Source organism: Bactrocera latifrons, unplaced genomic scaffold (genome assembly GCF_001853355.1).
Source record: "Bactrocera latifrons isolate USDA-ARS-PBARC rearing strain unplaced genomic scaffold, ASM185335v1 scaffold_137, whole genome shotgun sequence".
Classification (NCBI taxonomy): Eukaryota; Metazoa; Arthropoda; class Insecta; order Diptera; family Tephritidae; genus Bactrocera; species Bactrocera latifrons.
The window spans coordinates 668115-688862 of NW_017534819.1; the positions used below are offsets into that span (position 1 = coordinate 668115).

At 35.5% G+C, this 20748-nt stretch overlaps 1 protein-coding gene across 2 annotated transcripts in view; it reads right to left on the minus strand.

Annotated features, from left to right (window-relative positions):
• LOC108965235 overlaps positions 1 to 19489 on the minus strand; it is a 58725-nt gene extending 39236 nt beyond the window's left edge. For both annotated transcript variants that reach the window (XM_018927502.1, XM_018927501.1), the window contains exons 1-2: positions 19044 to 19489; positions 6125 to 6266 (exon numbers count right to left, since the gene is read on the minus strand). In XM_018927502.1, coding sequence (XP_018783047.1) covers positions 6125 to 6266; positions 19044 to 19167 — 266 coding nt within the window. In that variant the 5' untranslated portion in view covers positions 19168 to 19489. The remainder of the gene's footprint in view (positions 1 to 6124; positions 6267 to 19043) is intronic.
• Between the last annotated feature and the right edge of the window lie 1259 nt (positions 19490 to 20748).

The following is a 20748-nucleotide window of genomic DNA, read 5'->3' on the forward strand; positions in this document are numbered from 1 at the left end:
TGGGTTTTATTGTATACAAAATTTCAGCCTCTGAGATTGAGGGAAGGGACTTTTCAAGAAGTTTGTTCGCGTTGGACTAATAAACTACTAAACCGGTTTTAGCATGTTGTTCGAATCAACTTAGAAAATAGTATAGTAAAAACAATTCATTAATAAAAAATACAACGAAAGCTATATTAAATGAAACCTCTATTAACCGGACATCTCCATTAATAATGCACATTGGCCGGCCCCACAAAATGTCGATGTTTGTTAAGCGGACAACTCTATTAACTGGACAGAAAGGCCGGTAACCAAACATTGAGAAAGTAGCCTTAAATTCGTTATTTTTACCAATGAAATTTAATTCTATGAACATATTCAAAACTAAACATAAAGTACAATCCTTTGGATTCTTATACCGACAAAAACGTTTTCGGCTATATTCGAAAATAAAATGTTCAGTGTATGGAATAGTTGATTAGATGAACATGTATACCACAGCAAGGTACGGCCTAGCAATTGCTCAGATAACTTTTATAAAAGTTTCGCATTTAAAACACTTTTGTTATTCGAAAGGAAAATTGCGCTCTTCTCATTTAAACCATTTAACAGTAATTAATTAATATATTCCATTAAATATCAATTAAACTCACTTAGGCCTCAATTTCTAAGCTATTTATGAGGCAATATGTCTTCACTTTTCATTAAGTTTATTCAACAGCGGCCTTGGCTAGACAATTGATAAACTCATTTATAATTTATTTGCCACTCGTTCAAGGTCCCCACTTCAGATGCCTTTCTAGCCAATTATCTAATAATAATAATTAACGACAGTTTATTAACCACAAACTGCAAATACGTTAAGTATAATTGCAGTAGTGGATAATATGAAAGTAATATAGTATATAGATATGTAATAGTAGAAATATGTAAAACAACTGCTCTATTCTTTAGAGAGTGCACACAACCTCCTGTGTTTACTCAAATACCAAGCATAACATTTAGTCAACTAAGTTGCAACGAAGAATAAAATCTTATAAACCGCAAACCTTCAGAATACTAGAAGTACAAAGTTAAAACTAAGCAAAAGTAAAAGAAGTATGGAAGTGCTTACTACGTTCGTAACTAAACGTTAGAAATACTATATCGTCACCTGAAATGCAAAAGAACGTAACAACATTTTCGGAAATTTACAATGGCATGAATTAAACGCGACATAAAATGGAACATAAGCGAAATAAAATTTTAATATTGGTTAAACTGGCTTATATCTGAGCGCAGAACCTGAAAATGTCGGATATATGTAATATTATGTATGTAATTTGAAGTAGTGAATCATAACCAATAAGACACTCAATTTTGAATTTTTTGATGATACGTTATTTTGCATTTCAGGTGACGATAGATAGATTATATACGGTTTTAAACCGGCTGGCAACAAAAATAAGCTCGATGTTTGGGTACCAGATGAATTGTCTGTGAAAAATTGAATGGACCGAATTGTCATCTGCGATTCTTTGCTGAAACGAAATAAAATCGCACCATTTCTGTAGCGAATGGTAACAGAAGACGAAAAGTGGATCAAATACGACAATAATATGCGAAAAAGATCATGGTCCAAGGGTGGTGAAGCTTAACAAATGATCGCAAGGTCAGGATTGACAAATTGAAAGGTATTGCTGAGTGTTTGGTGGGATTAGAAAGGAATCATCCACTATGAGCACTTGCTCTGCATGTTACAGTCAACAACTGATGGGATTGGAAAAAACGACTAGTACTGACCAACAGAAGCTACGTCTATCAACAAGGCAACGCTAGACCACACACATCTATGATGACTCGGAAAAAACCTGACTTTGGGACATCGGATTACCATTTGTTTCAGTCAATGCAAAAGTACTTTAATGGAGTAAAGTTGCCTTCAAGAGAAACCTGTAAAAATTTCTTGTCGCATTTTTTCGCCGAGAACCAGTAAAGTTTTACATTGATGGAGTATTGCCTCTAGCGGAAAATGGCTAAAAATGGTCGACCAAAATGTATAAAAAAAATAAGTTGAAGTTTGATTAGTAATAGAAAAAGACTTTTTCGACTACCTTATACTCGTATAATCGTATATCTATGACTTTAGATTTGGGCGTTGTAAGTTATATAAACCAAGCTAATATACCTTGGGCAATATGTTGCTTACCGGCACACACGCACTACAGAGACAAACGAAGTGACTAATATGATTATGAAGATTATTACTTTCATTGTTTTTTTTTAGTGCCCACCTTCACTTTATATGCAAACATGTTGTGCGAACGTCTTTGTTAGCAATAATGTTGCAGATAATGAATTCATGCATAAATAACGTTTCTGCACGATGACGCTGCTCATTTTATAACAATTTTCATATTTTTGCATTATAGTGTTTTGCTTGAACGGCTTATTTATATATATAATAGTTATATGCTTTGGCCAACACTAAAGGAATTACATTCAAAATATTTGCATTCTGCGGACACTCGTCGAGCCTTGACTTGTTTGCCTATGCATTGCACAGCCTATGGCCAGGCGTGGCAGAATTCTATTTAGTTTGACGCCGGGTGTCAAATTTTTTGTTGTTGTTTTTGAACTTTTCATTGAGGTTTCGCTCTCCTTTAGTTAGCGCACAACAATGGACTGTGCAGCTCTCCAACGAGTCTCTAGCAAGTGCTTAAAAGATTATAGCCTTGTTATTATTGTTATAGTTGCTGCTATATGCAATTGTCTTTTTTATACTGTAATTACGGGCATTGTGTTGCAGTTGCAAGTAACTAACACAGCGCCTCAATGGCACTGTGGCCCTGCCTTCGTAATTCAGTTGACTGCCTCTTCAACTACACCGCACTCGCTCCACACTGCCACAAGGGTCCCTCGTTGGTAGTTAATATAAAAGTTTCCAATTCCCCATTGTCTACTACGAAGTTTTACCACTCATATCGTCGCCTTCGGCTTCACTGTGATCTGCTTGTTGGAATTACTGAATTACTAAAGTGAGTCACAGGCAAGTGAATTGGTGGCGTTGTGAGTACAACTGCTTTAAAAATAGCATAAATAATCGGTCACAAACCAACTGACCGTCTTGAACGCTTGCTCCAACAAGCAGCCGATTTAAAATGTAGAACGGCTCTTAACGTATGTAATCTCTGGGTGGAAGTCTCGTGGCTTCCTTGTACATTCGGTACTTTCGTCCTATATGGTGTGCTATATGTCATATAGTATATATATGTGCCTCCTCATTGTAGTTTTGTGTTTTATTTATTTAGGTTTATTTTTGTTGCTATTTAGTTTTCGTGCTTTGCCAGCTTTGGGCCAACAACTTGCGTAAGTTGCAACGCAAAGTGTCCAAAGTCAAATAGGAAACTCAAATTACTGCATTTTGTATGCCGCCTTTGATACGTTTTTACAACAACATTCTAAAAGTTTTCTAGTCTGTTGTTTTTGTATGTTATTGCTGTACGTTAGGTGCATTGGTGCTATCGTGTCGTTGCTCAAAAGTATTTGGCACTTTAACCCATGAATGCAATGTTGTTAACAAAGGTTAGTTTTCGAGTTGTAAAAAATAGTTACCAGAGCTTAATGTTGGTGAGATATGGGAGGGTTTAAGTTGGTCGATTATAAATCTGACTTAATTCTAATAATGTCGGACGTTTTTATAGATATCATTTTTTTGGACTAGAAATAATAATGTGAAATGAAATGTGATAATGGGCAAATGAATGGTTTCTAAAAAATGGTGTGACGCTGCGTATACGTAACATACGTGTCGTGGATTCTAATACAAACAACGCTAACAGCTGAAACTGACTTTTGATCGCATTTCATTAAAAAAGTGTGGCAATGTGCTGAGGTAGCGTAAGGTAACTGAAACTAATAGGAACAATTTCAGGTAACCAGAAATTTTGCTGACTTTACCATTAGAATTTAGAACTGGAAATTCATACAATCATCATTAAGGGGTTACATGGGTTTATGGGTTTCAAACAGTCGAGTATTTTATTATCTCATTAAATTCTACAACACCTCTAGAATATTGTCCTAAACTTTCAGGACTTTTTCTTAGGGGTTCCAGAAATAACGTCACAATGGCCGAGTTTAAAATACTTTTTACCAAAAATGTCAGAATTTCTTTGTTAATAGTGTATGTTTGTATTTAGCAATAAAAAAAACTCTAATAGAATATTTCATTTGTTACATGAAAAAAAATTGTTGCAAGCGGCTTTTTTTTACCCGAGGATACATGGGTACTCCTTAAGCTATCATAGACTAAGCTGAATTGTGAATAAAAAATTTTGATTTTGTGTTTTGCATTTGCATTGAGAATAGTTTTCTAAAATTTTAAGTTAATCCAAATAGTTTCGGAGATATCAGCGCCTATTGCAGGAATATTTAAGCTTAGTGTTGCCGGCTTCCACAACTTTAAACGTGCTTTTACCGAAAGCTGTCTTTAGAGACGATGAAAAAAAAAACTTTTCTGATCAACTTGAAGTTATTATATGATCTTCTTAGCTTTATTTTTGTTTTGTAAGCATTTCGATTTAGTATTTTTCCGAAATGTACATATTTTTTACAAAAATCGACCGGGGTCGCTGCCATTCCATCAAGAACAAAAATAAAATTAGTATTTCAATCATTATCTGTATTCAGCTAAAGTACTAATCTTGTGTTTGATTTTGGATTTAAGATAATTTGAGCAAACAATTGTCCTCACTGCCAGATACATTTTTTCCTAATGTATATATAGCTCTTCAAAAAAATCACGTTAAGGGGTATATTAACTATTTTTAAACATTGTCTAAGAAATGTTATTTTTCCACTTGAAACCTTTGAGTGAAGCTAATGTATACAACAACTATAACTGCACTCAAAATAGACTCAAAAATAAAGCCACCTATCCATAACGGACACCCTGACTAAATTAATGGTTGTAATCCTCAGTGATTGCGCAAGAAATTCCAGGGAGTCATGAAAGATTTTACTGACGATTTCTTGATCTTAATGACATAAATTCAATAAAATACCAGAATCTGGCGAAATCTGGCATTTACATAGATGAAGAGAACAATTATTTTCTCAATTTAGCAAATAAAAATAAATAAATTTCAAGGGTTAAATCTCTAAAATCTTCTTGCGGTAAAGTATCGTCCGAATCAGAAACGAAATCGCTTACGTCGTTAGCACTATGCATATATTTCTCTTTTGCATGCTATTCGCGTAATAAAAATGCGGCTAATGGGCTATTGAAGTGAAATGCAATTTAAACAAAATGCATGCATTCAAGTGCGCCAAAGTATTTTCGTGGCTGGCGGGCCACAAAAGTGACACTCGTGCCACTCGACACCCAAACTTTCCTATAAGCGGACACCGAGCGCCAATGCCAAGCCAAACAAATGCTCTTAACCAATAAAGCCCACAAATTTACGCTGTATTTGTACAAGTATTATACAAGAACAACAACAACAACAACAATATCAACACAAACACAATTGAGAACACGCTTGATACAAAAATATACAATCGCATTGCCACTTGTAAATGTCAAACTAACAAACGAAAAGGGCAAATTGCATGCAGTGACGACAAACAACAACAGCAACAAAATACACAATGAATGCAGTGACGACAAACAACAACAGCAACAAAATACACAATGACAATTACAATAAAATATATGTACACAATAACAAAGCACGATAAAAAGTGATAGAGCATTAAAAAATTACAACAAAATAGATGGGTAGGGAGCGGAGGAAGTAGAATTTACACGACAAACGACGCTAAAAGCAGGTGTGCAAACAGCTGGCCAAGGATGAAGGGTAATCAAGTACGTAAGAATGCATGCATGTAAAAAACACATGCTAGTAATTTGTTGTTGTACTAATTTCGGTTGCAACCGCGTGCTGTGTAATTTACCGCTATAAATAGATACTTATTTGTATGAAACTTATACACACATATCCTTCATAAACATGTTTTTCACAGAAAAATCGACACTTTTATGATTCTTCTAAAATTCATGAAAATGTCACAACACTTTTCACATATGAAATTGAATTGGATTCACCGGTGCCTTGGGGTTAAATGCTACAGTCTTTAGCAAAGCGACTAATTTACATACCTGTCATCTGTCGGCTTGTATGTCACGATATACTTCTCGATTGGATGCGCATTCAAATCGATCATCGTTTGCCAGGAGACGCGCACCGTTGTGGGCGTGAGGAAGGTGACGGTGATGTTTTCGGGTGTGGCGGGTATGGTGCCTGCAAAATGATAGCAAGTAAAAATACACTTTAATAAGAATAATATTAAATTAATGATTGAGTGCAAAGACACAATGCCAATACAAATATCAATAAACAAACAACTACACACACACACGCACACACTCAATACCAATACAACAGTAGCCACGAGTGATACTATAAAGGGAGAGCTAGAGCTAAAGCTAAGCACCACACGCTTAGTGTCGTCTAAAAATATGGGGAAATGAAATTACTTATACGCCAAAGTGGGTCATGGCTGCAGCGCTGGTGACTGGTTCGTGGCGGCATGGGCGGTCTTAGTGTAGCGAAACACGAAACAGTACAAAAAGTAGTAAATAAATTAAATAAATGCTAAAGTTAACGCGCCAGCCACTGCAGCGACGGAGCTGGCTACTTGCGAGGACAAATATGTCCACAAATATGGTGCGAGCGCGAGTATTTATTTGCACAATGGCATACCGCTATGTGCGGTGTAACGTCAGACAAGACAGCACGAACCGTTACAACCTGCTGAGTCAGAATTGACATAGAAATTGACGCTTGAACAGTTGAATCGATGCTTGAATCAATGCAGAAGTGAACGCCTCAACGGAGAATTGTGCATGGGCGAATGAGTTTACGAGTGTGCGAACGTACTTACCATAGTAATATGTAAATGAGGATGGTGTGTATGGGATACCATATATTGGCGTACATATTACATATGTACTTTTAAATAAGAAAACTTCGTACAACTCTAAGAAAGTAGGGTTGAACTAACGGATACTTTAGTTTTTTTTTTTACGGATACTTTAGTAAGCATCTTTCTATTTTCCTACGTTTACTCATGGGTCATGGCAGTCTAGTGCTAATTCAATAGAACATTTTGTGGTAATTATTACTGAAGAATTAATATCTAAGCGCCTTTTAAGGAGCAATACACAAGATGAAGGTTTATTTGTATTTTATAGTTTGAATATAGCTAAAAGTGTGGCTTAAGTTTCTGCACAGGTGAGAGTTTAGCATCGCATTTCGCTAATAGAAACCTATGCTCTAAACCATGTTAAACAAATTATTATTTTTATAACATATGATCAAATTCGACCCGGACTGCCAATTTTCCGGTATTTTAACACAAATTATAATAAAATTTTTTTATTCTGACTTGGCGCTACAGAATGAATAGTTGTTTAAACCATGAAATGAATTATTATATATGTAGCATATGATCAAATTTGACCCGGATTGACAATTTTCAGTTATTTTAACGCAAATGCCTATTTATTATTGCCTACACAATTGGCTCCTTTTGAGTTGTTGTAAGCTTGTGAACGCTTATTTCAATTTTCCAAACACTAGTTATAAGCCAAGGCGGTCTTCAACGCCTCCAGAAATTTTGGATTTGAAACGCTATTCTCCTGATTTTCAGCTAGTTTCGACGTAGTGTTCATAAACAAACGTCACATCATTATGGCTTCTACTCAAAATATTTTTTGCATAGAATTCCAGTCTTCAGGTGTGAATCTCGCATTGACATCCTTCATACTCAAAACATTAACCAAAGGTGTTAAGCCATCTTATCTCTGTGATATCAAGACGACGGTCTTCAAGCACTGTTTCTTTAACTCTTACGATGGTATGGTCACAATCAGAGTAGGATGGGACATACGCATGAGATGAATTTTCGATGACTTCACTGAATGATTTGTGTCACTCATATATTTCTCTTCGTGACAATAAAAATTCCCAAGAAAACTTCTTCAAAATAATTTCGTAACCATTAATCTACTGGAATGACAAAATTTTTAGGAAACTCGTTATAGAAACTTCATATAGAAATTAAAAACAGTTTGTGAAACTTGTTCCTACAGTGACAATTTCTCTCAGATTAAAGGTTAAATAGGTTAACGGGTTTCAAAAAATCGAATTTTTATCTTATTAAACAATCTGCAAAACCTCTAGAATATTGTGAATATTGCCCTAAGCTTTCAAGTTGAATTTGGACAGAGGGTTTTTTCCTATTGCAACTATTTGAAAAAATGTCGCGTATTTTTCAGTAAAAGTTTCATTTTTTTTTTTTTAATATCTGCAATAAATCCAAGTTTGAAAAATTTTTTTCCAAAAATGTTAAAATTTCTTTGTTATTAGAATATGTTTGTAACAATAAAAATTTCATATAAAATATTTCATTTTTTGGACAGCACAACATGAGAAATATTTTCGAATGTTCAAGCTGCAAAATATATTGTTGGCCGCGAGAAAATTTAACTTTGCGTTGACTTGCGAAATAGCGACTCATCACTTTTGGTTCCTGCACTAATTCAGATTTATGCCACATATTGACCATATTTAGCTAAAAACATACGAACATTTGCTTCATTAACTCTTTTCCCTAACTATTTCTTGCACTAATACCCCAACTTACTACTCAAATGGATTATCGGCAATATTTGCTATGAGCTAACCCTTACTCCCTTAATATATTTCCATAAATCTGTAATAAAAGTAAGAATTTTTTATTTATTTCTTAAGGGATAACAACCCGAACGAATTGAGTCTGTTATTGCTACTGCTGCTTGGTGCCGTTTATTAATATATTATTGCTACTATTAAATCTAATAAAAATTATATACTTCCTAAGTGCTTTACTTCCTATTTTTGTTTCCATTTTTATTTAATTTTTTGTTTCGCTAATTGAGCTCTTTTCGCCCGGGAAATCACATACACGTGCGAGGATAAGTGCGCCGAAGTAGTTTACTAACCGCAACAAATTTCGTGTATACATTTTTCTTTCCCTCGTCTTCCTCCTCCAGATCCTCCTTTGCTAAACCAAATTAATTCATATTTTCCTATTCGGCGGAAATCTTTCTTCCTCCTATATGGCTAGTCAATAAATTGGAGGGGGGCGTCACGACGTAGTTACGCTGAGCGCCAGTTAGTCAGCTATTCTCCTTTAGCCGCTGGCGATTCTGCATAACTGAAGCCAAACAAAAGAATAGTGAATTGAGCGAATGTGTCACGGATGAATAGACGGACGGCGAAACATAGCAACTGTGACGCGGCTGGGGTAGCGGTGGCTACGGCAAGTGCCGTACTGAAATCACTTAAATAATTCTGACCGCCGGCAGTCAATTCCATTAGCATTTTACGGCATGGCAGCTGCATGCTTACAATGTGCCATACAATTACGCTCCGTTGTGCACACATAAGCATAAATACCTATATGTACATTTGTATGTATATACAAAAGTAACGGTATAGTTACTTTATACAATATACCATGTACATACAATTTCAAAGCTAGGTATGACAAAAACAACGATGAATATTACAACAAAAAACCGCAGACACACACACGACCAAACTGTGAATAGTTATGTCTCTCTAAAAGAGAGTTTTACTGTATATTCTTCCATTATTAATTCGTTGCTGATAGAAGGTAATCGACTTCAAATTCGGTAAAGTGGAAATTAATGTTCCTGCTGGCATTGTGTCAGACAGCCTTGAATATGAATTAGTGGAAAGAAAGAAAGGTGTAATGCAAATATGTACTATGTTGTTGGTTTGGTATTTGTCGTTGAATTATTTTATTGCAGTAAGAACAGTTACCGGCGGCGCCAGCAAACAATGCACGAACATGCTTTATCTTTGCCTAGTTTCTACGCTTTCACCTCCTTCCTAACACCGAGCCCGGCAAAGGCAGGCAATGACAGTAGTGGCCGCCAGCTTGTGGGTAAGGTATGTGTGTATGTATGTAAGGCCGTGTAAAACGTCAGCGCCCTCGACAAATATTCAAATTTCCGCAATTTGTATAAATTTGATGAGTTGATGGCTCGTTTTGATGGTTGTCTGCTTGCCGATTTGCCACTCACTTTCGTCGGTTTGTCGGGTTTCCGTTGGCGGTTTACTGTTGCATCGTTGCTCGAGTCTCTGTCACTCCACACATTCGCTTGCCAACACGGAGCTTCTTACTCGAGGTTTTGCATAATTTGTGTGTCTAACAATGGTCGTGGACTGTTGATTGTCTCACAAATTGGGCCGCACAATTTTGGCATTTCTCCAGAATTGCTGCGTGGTTTTAAATTTCGTGGCCTAACCATGCAGTATATTATTAAGGTTATGAAAATTAAATACAATTACATACATGATTTATGTGTTTAGTGTACTTTTCTCGAGGCTTCGGTATGATTAGGAAAATATCAACTGATTTCTTGTGTGTAAAATTTTAAATAAAATTAAAAACGGATTTTTTATTGTAAAACTCTTCAGAAAGTGGTTTGATTAAATTTGTGTAAAGTAATATCTGTATTTCTCGTAGTCCTGCTATTACTTTGAAGCAATCTCTCAAATCGTTACTTAAAGCTCTAGCTTGTAAAAAAAAAGATTTGGGAYCAATAATAATAATACCCAACGATTACCGTCCCCCCACCCAACCGACGCGAGGGGCGCAATCCGCGAATGAGCGGAATTGGCCGAGTCATAAAAGGTAAGAGAGTTTTAAGCGTTGCGATCTTAAGCTGCTGTACCGAAACAAAAATTTCAACAGCCAAAATTAAGATTTAGATTAAAGTTTATTATTTTTAAATGTTACTTGTTAAGAGTAGATACATTTTTTTTAATGGTAAAGAGAGAGTCTGTTAGATCAAATGTGCTGGAATGAGAATAGAAACCATTACATATACGGCGGAATGGTTCGTTTAATCCAAAATTTGTTCTAGAAAATTTTAAAAGTAGGGGTCTGGAGGGCATGATAGAGCGTGCGGGAACGTTAAAATTAATATCAGATAAGAGAGATGGGCTACAGGCTGACCCATTCATGAGTTTTACAAGAAATATTATACCAAGCATCTCCCTACGACTAGCGAGTGTCGGGAGATTTATAAGTTTGAAACGGTTAGTGTATGGGGGAAGATTTAAACTGGAAAAAGTAAAAATTGTTTTTGAATGGCCTCTAACTTATCCCAATGGACTTGGTTACTAGGGTTCCAAACCACAGATGCATACTCTAATATAGGAATCACCAGAGATGTATAAAGATTTTTTTGATAAGCGGATCTCTAAATTCTTTAGACCAACGCTTAACAAAACTAAGAGCGCCTTTAGCCTTAAAAACCCCAGAAGATGCGTGAAGATTAAAATTGAGTTTGGGGTCCATAGTTACTTACCTACTCCAACTTAAAGTTGTGTATTGCGTATGAAGTAGGGGCTACAGTTCTACGTGTAAAGCACATCGTTTTGCATTTTTTAAGGTTCAATGGCATGTCATTTCTATCACACCAAGAATCGCTGTTTGAAGTAAATGTGAATATTTATTTCCATAATCTTGTATAAATCTCGAAAATTGTTATTGTGACAGGAAACGCTCTACATATATTTGTTATGAACTAATTCAACAACCTTGTATATTCTTCAGTTTTTCAGCAAACATACTACTAAAATGTAATTTTTTTTATTTATTCTTCCAGATTAATTCATCCCCTTCAAAATGATCCCCGACTAATAAAACGCACTTAAGCCAATGCTTTTCCAGTAGTCATAACCGAACCTTATTCGGTTTTATCCGGAATAGAGTCTTTCCTGTATAACCTTCAAGACTTTCTTCGATTCGGCTTTTAGCATATCAGTCGTTTCAAAATGGCGTCCCCATATTTAACTTTTTTTTAACGAGAAGTCGCACGAACCCGAACCAAGTGGCTGCCGAACATATAGGAGTCGAGTTCTAGCAAAATTCAGCACCAATGGTGACTTGACGCGTTTGAAACTTAAAACATTCCTCAAAATAGTGTGAGCTGAGCCAAGTGATCCAATACTATAAGCTAGGTTTCGTATTGTCTATCGACGATTTTTTAAGCACTAAAACTTGTTTGGTGGTGCTAGTCAGCAGAAGTTGATGGTCGTGGTTCGCCTATAATGTATTATCTGCCCATTTTTAACCCGTTGTACAACTTTTAGGCCTCTTTTTGTGCTATAATTAAATCACTGAAAGTCTACCGCAACATTTCCAACGTGCCCACAATAATATTCTTTCCGCAAACAAAATTTAGGGCAAAATCTTTGTTAAACAAAGCCAATCATTATAAAAATCGAAAAATTCATTTATAATTGTTTGCAAAAACACTTGTAACCCGGAGATAATTAAAAATGTTAAAGACAGTCGTACCAATCTAGAAAAAATGTACCTGCCGGGCTGGAGCAGCTCATAGTGGATGATTACTTTACAATCCCACCGAAGACTGAGCATAACCTTTCGAGGCGTCAATACTGACTTTGGGACCATTTGCTGAGCTTCACCACGCTTGAACCATAATCTTTTTCGCACATTATTGTCGTCTCCTGTTACCATTCCCTACAGAAATGTTTCGACTCATTTCATTTTAGCAAAGAATCGATGTTAATTCGGTCCACTCAATTTTTCATAGACAATTCATGTGGTATCAAAATATCGTTTTGTACCCAGCCTTTTTTAAATGGTTCAATACCGTTTAATGATGTACGTTAAGTTCCGTGGCGATGTTATGGCTGCTTATGTGATGGTCTTGATCAATCTTTTCCATAATTCCATCGACTTTTTCAACGATAGGTCGACCAGAGCTAGGTGCATTTTTCTCATCGAAGTTTCCAGAACGGAAACTAGCGAACCATTGTTGTGCGACACGAACTGATGCAGCATCGCCTCCGTAAACTTCACAAATTTCATTGGTGGCTTGCGTGGCATTCCAAAAATTTGGCGAATTTTTTCGTTATTTGCATTTATTTTTGAACAGGTGTAACTTTTCTCCAACTTCCCTGAATTTAATTTTTATGGTCAAATGAAGCTTAAGGTCTTACCTTTCCAACACTATATGGTATGACACAATGTGATTGGTAGCACTGGAGATATACGACTGGAACGATATCTATTGACAAAATACGGAAATACTTTTTCGAGTGCACAATATTGTCGCTAATCAGAGTTGTTAGAAGACGTATAATTCTATAACAATGGTTACATAAATAAAATCGACCACTGCTGCTACATTTTTTGCCGACAAAGAAGGGTTAACCCAACATAAATGCCAACCACACACACACAGATGATTTTTAGATTTATGGTAATTTATACGAATGCACATTGTGCGGCTATTACACAACCGCACATGTAACCACTTATGCGTATTTCCATAAGTAAGCGGTCTGGAAGTTTATATATATGTATGTATATGTATATTTATTTATTTGTAAGTATGCTTTGTAACTTTATCAAATGGCACAAAGCGTATTTGCGGCACAGGCAAAAGTCTGCCACTGAAACGGTTGCTGCTGTTGCAACTAATCAAGTGGAAAATTCTGAGAAGAAAAGGGGCAAAATTCCTGCACAAGAGCATTTGTGAAAATTGGTAAATTGAGATGTTGTGCGAACGCCATTTATTGCGGTTTTCAATTTTTCCGGATCGCAACTGAACCCTTTTTCCGTTACGCTTGTTTTATTCCCTTTTAAGACCTCTTTTGAATTTCAATTTAAAGCGCATTTTTTTCTGTTTTTATGGCATTTCACTTTATTTGCTTGACAAATACTCCATTGAAAACTTTAGTAAATCAGGGAAAATTTAATTTATGCCAAATTCGTCGACCCAAATTGTGACAATTTCGTTGAACAGCCGCCTTTTTCAACAAAATCCTCGACTTATGGCAAAGTGTGTAAAAAAAAATGTGTGGCGTTTTAATAAATTACCAGAGTGTGTTTGTACGTGCCGAAAGCTTTTTATTTGTTGCTAAGCTTAGCATAATTGTCACTGCGTAAATTGCAATAAAAGTTATGAGTGTATATAAATCCTCTTGACGGAGGGCGCAGCTCGATTCATGAATATTTGAAAATCCAGCAACACTCGTGCGATAAACTTGTGCATTTTTAAAGCAATTGAATTTTAATTTCACATTTGAATACTTAATTGTTTAATGTAAATATGGAGAGGGACTTAAATTAAATGAAATTGTTCGAAAATAATGCCAAGTGGGAGAGATAATAGCGAGTAAAATGATAATGTTTTAATTGTGTTATAAATATGAAAAGTGGATGGAAAAGTTTGTTGTAAAAGAAACAGAAACATATTTATCGTCACCTAAAATGAAAAACAAACAAAATGTTAGAGAGATGGAAAGAGAACTCGATATCTCTCCCAAGTCCGTTCGAGTGATTTTGTTGGATATTTTGAATATGAAACGCATTCTTGCTCGACTCGTCCCGACAAAGCTGAATTGAATTTGAGTACCGTAAACAAATCTCTTTGAGTATGCTTGATGGTGGGAATCCCGGTCCCATATTCATGGAGAGTATTATAACTCCCGATGACACATTTTTATGATGCTTATGAGTTTGCCATGCAAACACCTCCCATCAAGAACTTGTTCCTGAGGGACATACTTGGCCGTATGGTGGCGTTTGCATGAGAACATCCGTGGAAAACGACCGGAATTGTGGAAGAACAATTCATGGATTTTACACGATGATAAAATACCATCACAAATTTAAAGCCAAAAACGCAATGAATACCATCGAGCAACCACCGTACTTACCAGATTTAGCTTCGAGTGATTTTTTCTTATTCCTCAAACTAAAATTGACTAAAATTGTATTCCGTGGAGTCAGTCGATCAGAGAGATAATAAAAAATTCACTGAAGAAGCAATTGCAAAAGATGCTTGTGAAAATCGTAGGCATAAGTGTATTACGTCTATACTTTGAAGTCGACACAAAACAAATATTGACGATTAATTAAATATTTTGCGGTTTATTAAATTTTTTTACAATATATACTTTCAATGCTTTCGGTGAATTGGCGTACTTATGTATATAAAATGTTGAGTTTGGTTCTGAGGTACTCATGGTCCATTATGAGAATTTGTAAGGTATTTTTCTTTCTTAAAATTCGAAGTGTTTTTATGTTTTACCAACCAAACCAAAACAGCGAGTTTCATTCTATAAAGAACTATTTAAAATTCTATTTTCGAAAATACCGCTAACAAAATCCTTTTCCAAGCTCCTTTCAGATGGTTTAATATACTAAAATACTATTAATAAATTCAGGGACTATATTGAAAAAGTTTCCTTTTATTCTCTTCCACACTAATTATTTTACTGGTGCTCATATAAATATTTATGCCCGAAGCTGGAAAAGAGCCTAGCGAATCCTTTAATTTGACACGTATTTGTCATTTATTTGAGATTATCCGTCAACCTTTTACTAGGCGCGCAGCCATAGCTCATTCGCAAACTCACATATCATATGCAACGTATGATTTATGGCTAATATGAGTAACACATACTCGTACGTAGGTTTATGCAAGGGCGCGAATTATAATTCTCATTAGCGTTAACCATTAAGCGCTTATAATTTGTTATGAAACTTTGGAAAGTTGCTTTTGTTGGTGTAACCTCAGTTACCTTGCGGTGATTAAATACAAACTTTGTAGGGATAACTCTGATCAATCTGCACAAATGGCACGTGGGTGCTTGATTATCAGGATTAAGGTTTCATTATTACCCATTTCATTGGACGCGCTAACTTTGGCTAATTGGCATATATTCGTTTGTCCTCCTCGTTTAGAGAAGGGTAAAAATAAGCCAAAACGTCGTGTGATTAATGGTTGTGCAAGACTACTCGTGTAGGCAATTTTTTAAGGTGGAAATGTTTATTCAATACATATCATCATTGGTGGGTGTATATGTATTGTTTAAGCTAATGGTTTGTGACTTACTTGTAACACCAAATTAATCTCTAACAAGAATGGTACCGAATCTGTACTCTATGACAAAGAAAATTTGCACAAACCAGAATTATGCCATCTTATAGTACTAGTCAACGGACAGCCCATCGAGCTAACAATCAAACATAAACGGCTTGGCTAGTTAGGACATCCACTACCCAAAAATGCCGATGACATTTGCAGAGCTGTTGTTTTTTGAAATCCACAAGGCTCCAGAAATTGCGGACATCCAGAAACTTTATGGTGACGTATAGCTGATGCAGACTTGAAAGACTCCCAAACTAACTGGAGCCCGGAAAAATTAAAAATCTATACATATACATATATACATATAGTATATAGGGAAACTTGTTGACTGTGATTTGAAAACATTTAAACTTCCAAAAATGTCTGTCCGTTTGAAACATTGGGAAATTTTACAGACAGATGTTACGTTTAATAGCTCTTAGGCAGGTAACACTTTCACTCGAGTTAAATAAGATTAGGTATCCATAGTTTCAAAATAAGTTTTCCTTAAATGTATTTGAATTACGATATACAGTTATTTAGTTCAGGATAGCTCACTCAATATGGAAAATATGCGATATGCTGTTAATTTCTGAACAAGACTAATATTCAAGAACCTTTTTAAAGTGCAATTGTCAATTACACCACAAAAAGGTGGTAAAAGAAGAAGTTTCAAATCTTCAGTAACATTTTTCAAAAACTAAACCACGGAAATATTTTTAATATAGACTTATAGCCTTATTTAGTTCATTGAACTAAGTAGGATCCTCTTCTGTCATAATCTGTCATATTTGATAATATATTTTGACATGTACAAAAACCAGTCCTGTGTAAACTAAAGTTTAAGTTGAGCTTAAACTCAAACAACTTAACTCAAAGTTACTTGTAAGTAAGCTCTGTTTTCCAAGTATACCGCTAATATAAGACAGCTATTAAGATTTGAAAACCTGAGCATTAAGAGCACTTTAAATATCTACCAAAATGCATTTGTATTTTTAATACACACATGGCTGTGCGAATTTACTTCTTATTTACCTTACACAAATGGCAAATGTATGAGCACACTTGAATAATTAAAACATACTCCTGTAAATATGCGAATATACGAGTGCCTCTCTGCGCCACCGTCCACACACAAGAGCAGCATAAAGCATGTTCCTAACTGAAGCGAATAAGAGAACAGACAGCACTTAATTCGACACACACTTTTATCAAGAGGACTGCAAGTGATGCAGTGGCAGAACGCGTCAGAGCGCAAAGGATCAGGCGGAGGATGAGCTGTCAAGCATAGTGCTGGAAAGTGAAAAGGTAAGATCTGCGCACACATAAGCTTATAAGGCAACGAATAAAAGGGAGATTCACCAAGCCACTGCTGAGAAACGAATGCACACAAGCACCCACACACACAGACACACACTCAAAGATAATAAATTTAGATATTTATTCATTTTTATTGTTATTGCCTTGTATTCCTCACATGCACGAGCAAATAAATGGTAGTGAGTAGGACTGGAGGATAATTAATTCAGGCAAAACAACGCAAATTTGCATAAGAAGCGAATATGGTGTTTATGCAAGCGTTTCTTACTTGGCAAAATTGAGATGTGTAAACAGCAGAAGCAAACAAAAAAACAGAATCACAAGATATGATGCTTGCATAACTGAAGAAAAGTTTGCTAAAATTAAAAATTAATTTCACAGGATTCTATTTGAGTCTCATCGCGCACTGGATCCCTGTGCTAAGTGATTGTGTGCCTCAAAGGTTGGCTGAGTCAAGTAATGAAAGTGTGGCAAGTATCTTGTTTTTGTTGCCTCACGTTCTTTTATTTTTGTACAAAGGCCGGTCTGTATTAGCAATTTTAATTTTAAATGCTACAACAGATGTATTTACTAAGAAAGGAAGGCACGCTGCTTCCACGCTGTATGAGATTAAAATTAAGGCAGCTGTTCTTTTGCAGAGCTGAAAAGGCTTCAGTATATAAAAAACTATGAAAGCATACTATATAAAGAGTTCGATTTTTTTAATTCTAGATGATTTGAAGTTACGTGGACTCTTTAATGGAAATAACTAAATATGACCCACATTTAGACTATCTACTGAAGATATGGAAACATACAGATAACATATGAAATACCAAAATCCCAAATGTGACGATAAAAAGTGTACACATTTATTTCAGGTTCAACTTTTTATGTTGATGAAAGATGACAACATCTTATGAGTCGGCTTTACGAGTTTTTTGAGAAAAAGCTTCTGATAAATAGCGCAATCGATGGAACGATGAGCTGTACGAGATACATACGGCGACATTGACATAGTTCAGCGACTTAAGAGACAGCGGCTACGCTGGCTAGTTCATGTCGTACAAATGGATGCAAGTAAAGCTCTAAATGTATGCAACGTAGAACCCGCAGGGAAGCAGTGGAAGAGGAAGAACTCAACTCCGTTGGAAAGACCAAATGGCGAAGGACCTGGCGACTTTTGTAATTTCCAATTCGTCAAACAGCTAAAAGGAAGAACGACTGGCGCGCTGTTTTAACCTCGGATATAACCGCGTAAGCGGTGTCTACGCCAATAAAGAAGAAGCGATAGGATCGAGAAAACTAAAGAAAATTTTCTTAAAAACCATTATAATTGTATGAGAAGGATAGCAGGTGATCTGAACTTCTCTTGTGAATCGACGCATCACATTTTGGTTAATGTTTATCAAGTCTATAGAGGAATGGATAAAGCGCTGGCATGCTGGTATTGGCTTCTGAGTCTATTTTGAAGTCGATAATAAACATTTGGTTTAAATTATGTGAAAACGTTGTAGTATTATTGTTGTTGGTGATAAATATTATATTTTAACAAATCGCTCCCAAATATCCTATTATACATACAAGTGTACGAAAAATTGTTTTGAGTTCTTAAATTAAGGAAACTGGTGATAGATTAATGATCAACTCTTTCATATCACCTAAATAAAGATGCATATCTTAAATGCTAAATAAGTATTAACATTTTATAGTAGCTTGTTGAAAGTATAGTCTCAGGCACACTTACCTGCTATACAGGCATTTGCTATCACGACTGCCATCAGTACTAGAATTTTCTGCTCCATCGTACAACTGCTGCCGATGCTGGTGAAACAACGCTTGCGATAGAGCAGTCTATCGCTGCTTTCCATATTGTGAGTTTTGAGTTCGCCTTTAGTTGTGTGCACTTCTAGGCGTCTTCGTAGTTGTGTGCGTTACACAGTTGTTTCGAATATCTGTTAGTTTCTAACTAAACAAAATCAGTCTTCATAGAAATTGTCGTTTTACGAGTAATTGATGTGTGGCATTTCATCCTCCGACGGATGCGGTCTTCTGCGGTTGCTCAACTTTTTTATAGCTTTTTTTATTGTAGCGCAGTATTTTAGTTTTGTCATTTAAGTTTTCGTTGGAAATTTAGTTTTTCAAATGCACTAAAGTTTTCAGTTAGTATTTTATTGGCTGCTTATCATTTTTTGGTTTGTTTGTGGCTTTTTGTTATTGTCTCACATTTTGCCATTTCACATTTCTTTCGGTTTTCTGCTTGATATTAAGATTTTTTTCCCTAAAAACGGATGATATTTTAATATTCTAAAGTAAATACAATATTTTTTCACAAACTGTAGCATCGATTTATAATATAATGTTTTTTTTTTTATTTTAAATAATATAAGTTGACGGACAAGTTACAGCTTTTACATCAGGTAGTCGGAAAAGTCTTTTCGTAATTTACCCCAAATTTTTTTTTTTTTTTTTTGTGTTTTTTGTTAAACCCTTCCAACGCTATATGGTATCGACATCTAGTGACAAAATACGAAAATACTTTTTCGACTACCCAATATAGACCCCTTTCCTTGCAAAATTTCATTTGAATTTTCTATAATCGGAAATAGAAAAGAAGAAATATAGTCAGAGAACATATTTTATTAATCTACACAGAAGAATCTAAAAGCGACAATATCACAACTTCGAAGCATGAAAGGGATCAAATGCTCCAGGAATGGAGCTAAATAGCTGGAGAAGTATATTCTTACTCATAGCTATAACCGCAAACCATTGGCAACTCAGGGGCCTTGCTATGAGGTTGCCGAATAAAAGCTATTGTAAAATTTTCAACGCATAGACGGCTTAAATTATTAAAAAAAAAAGCCTTTGTTTTATAAAAATTTATTTTTTTTTTTCGGAAAATCTTTTCCAGTTAACTCATAACTTTTAAGAGAGGGAGTCCTGCTAGCCTTAATTCCTTTCAACTTTACTTGTAATCCAGCTGTTGCAACATAATAAATACACTCATGCTATTTATATTAGCAGCAGCAGTACTTTTGCTGGCATGTTTTGTTGTTGTTGATCCATTGCTTTGTTTTGTTTTCCCCACCGCAGCTGCTTTGGAAAGTACTAGTTGAGCATTGTTGCTGCTGGCGATTACTTCGGGCATGTTCTACAAAAGTTCAAAACATTCCGCAGATTGTACATTTACTTTTCGAAATTTCACTTCCTTTTTCTATTTTTTTTAATTTAAACATTCGACTTTGTTCGTTTGCTATGGCGCTTAAATAAATATTTGTGTTCGCAACTTTTGTTGTTCGTGTTTTTGCGTGTGCTTGACCTTGTGCTGTGTGTAATCTTTGTTTGCATACGCCAAAGGACGTTCTGGTGTTAGTAGAGACTTCTACGTTCTTCAGTCTTTTTTGCCAAAAATGTGTATTTTTTTTTTTATTTAACGCTTTCTTCTTTCA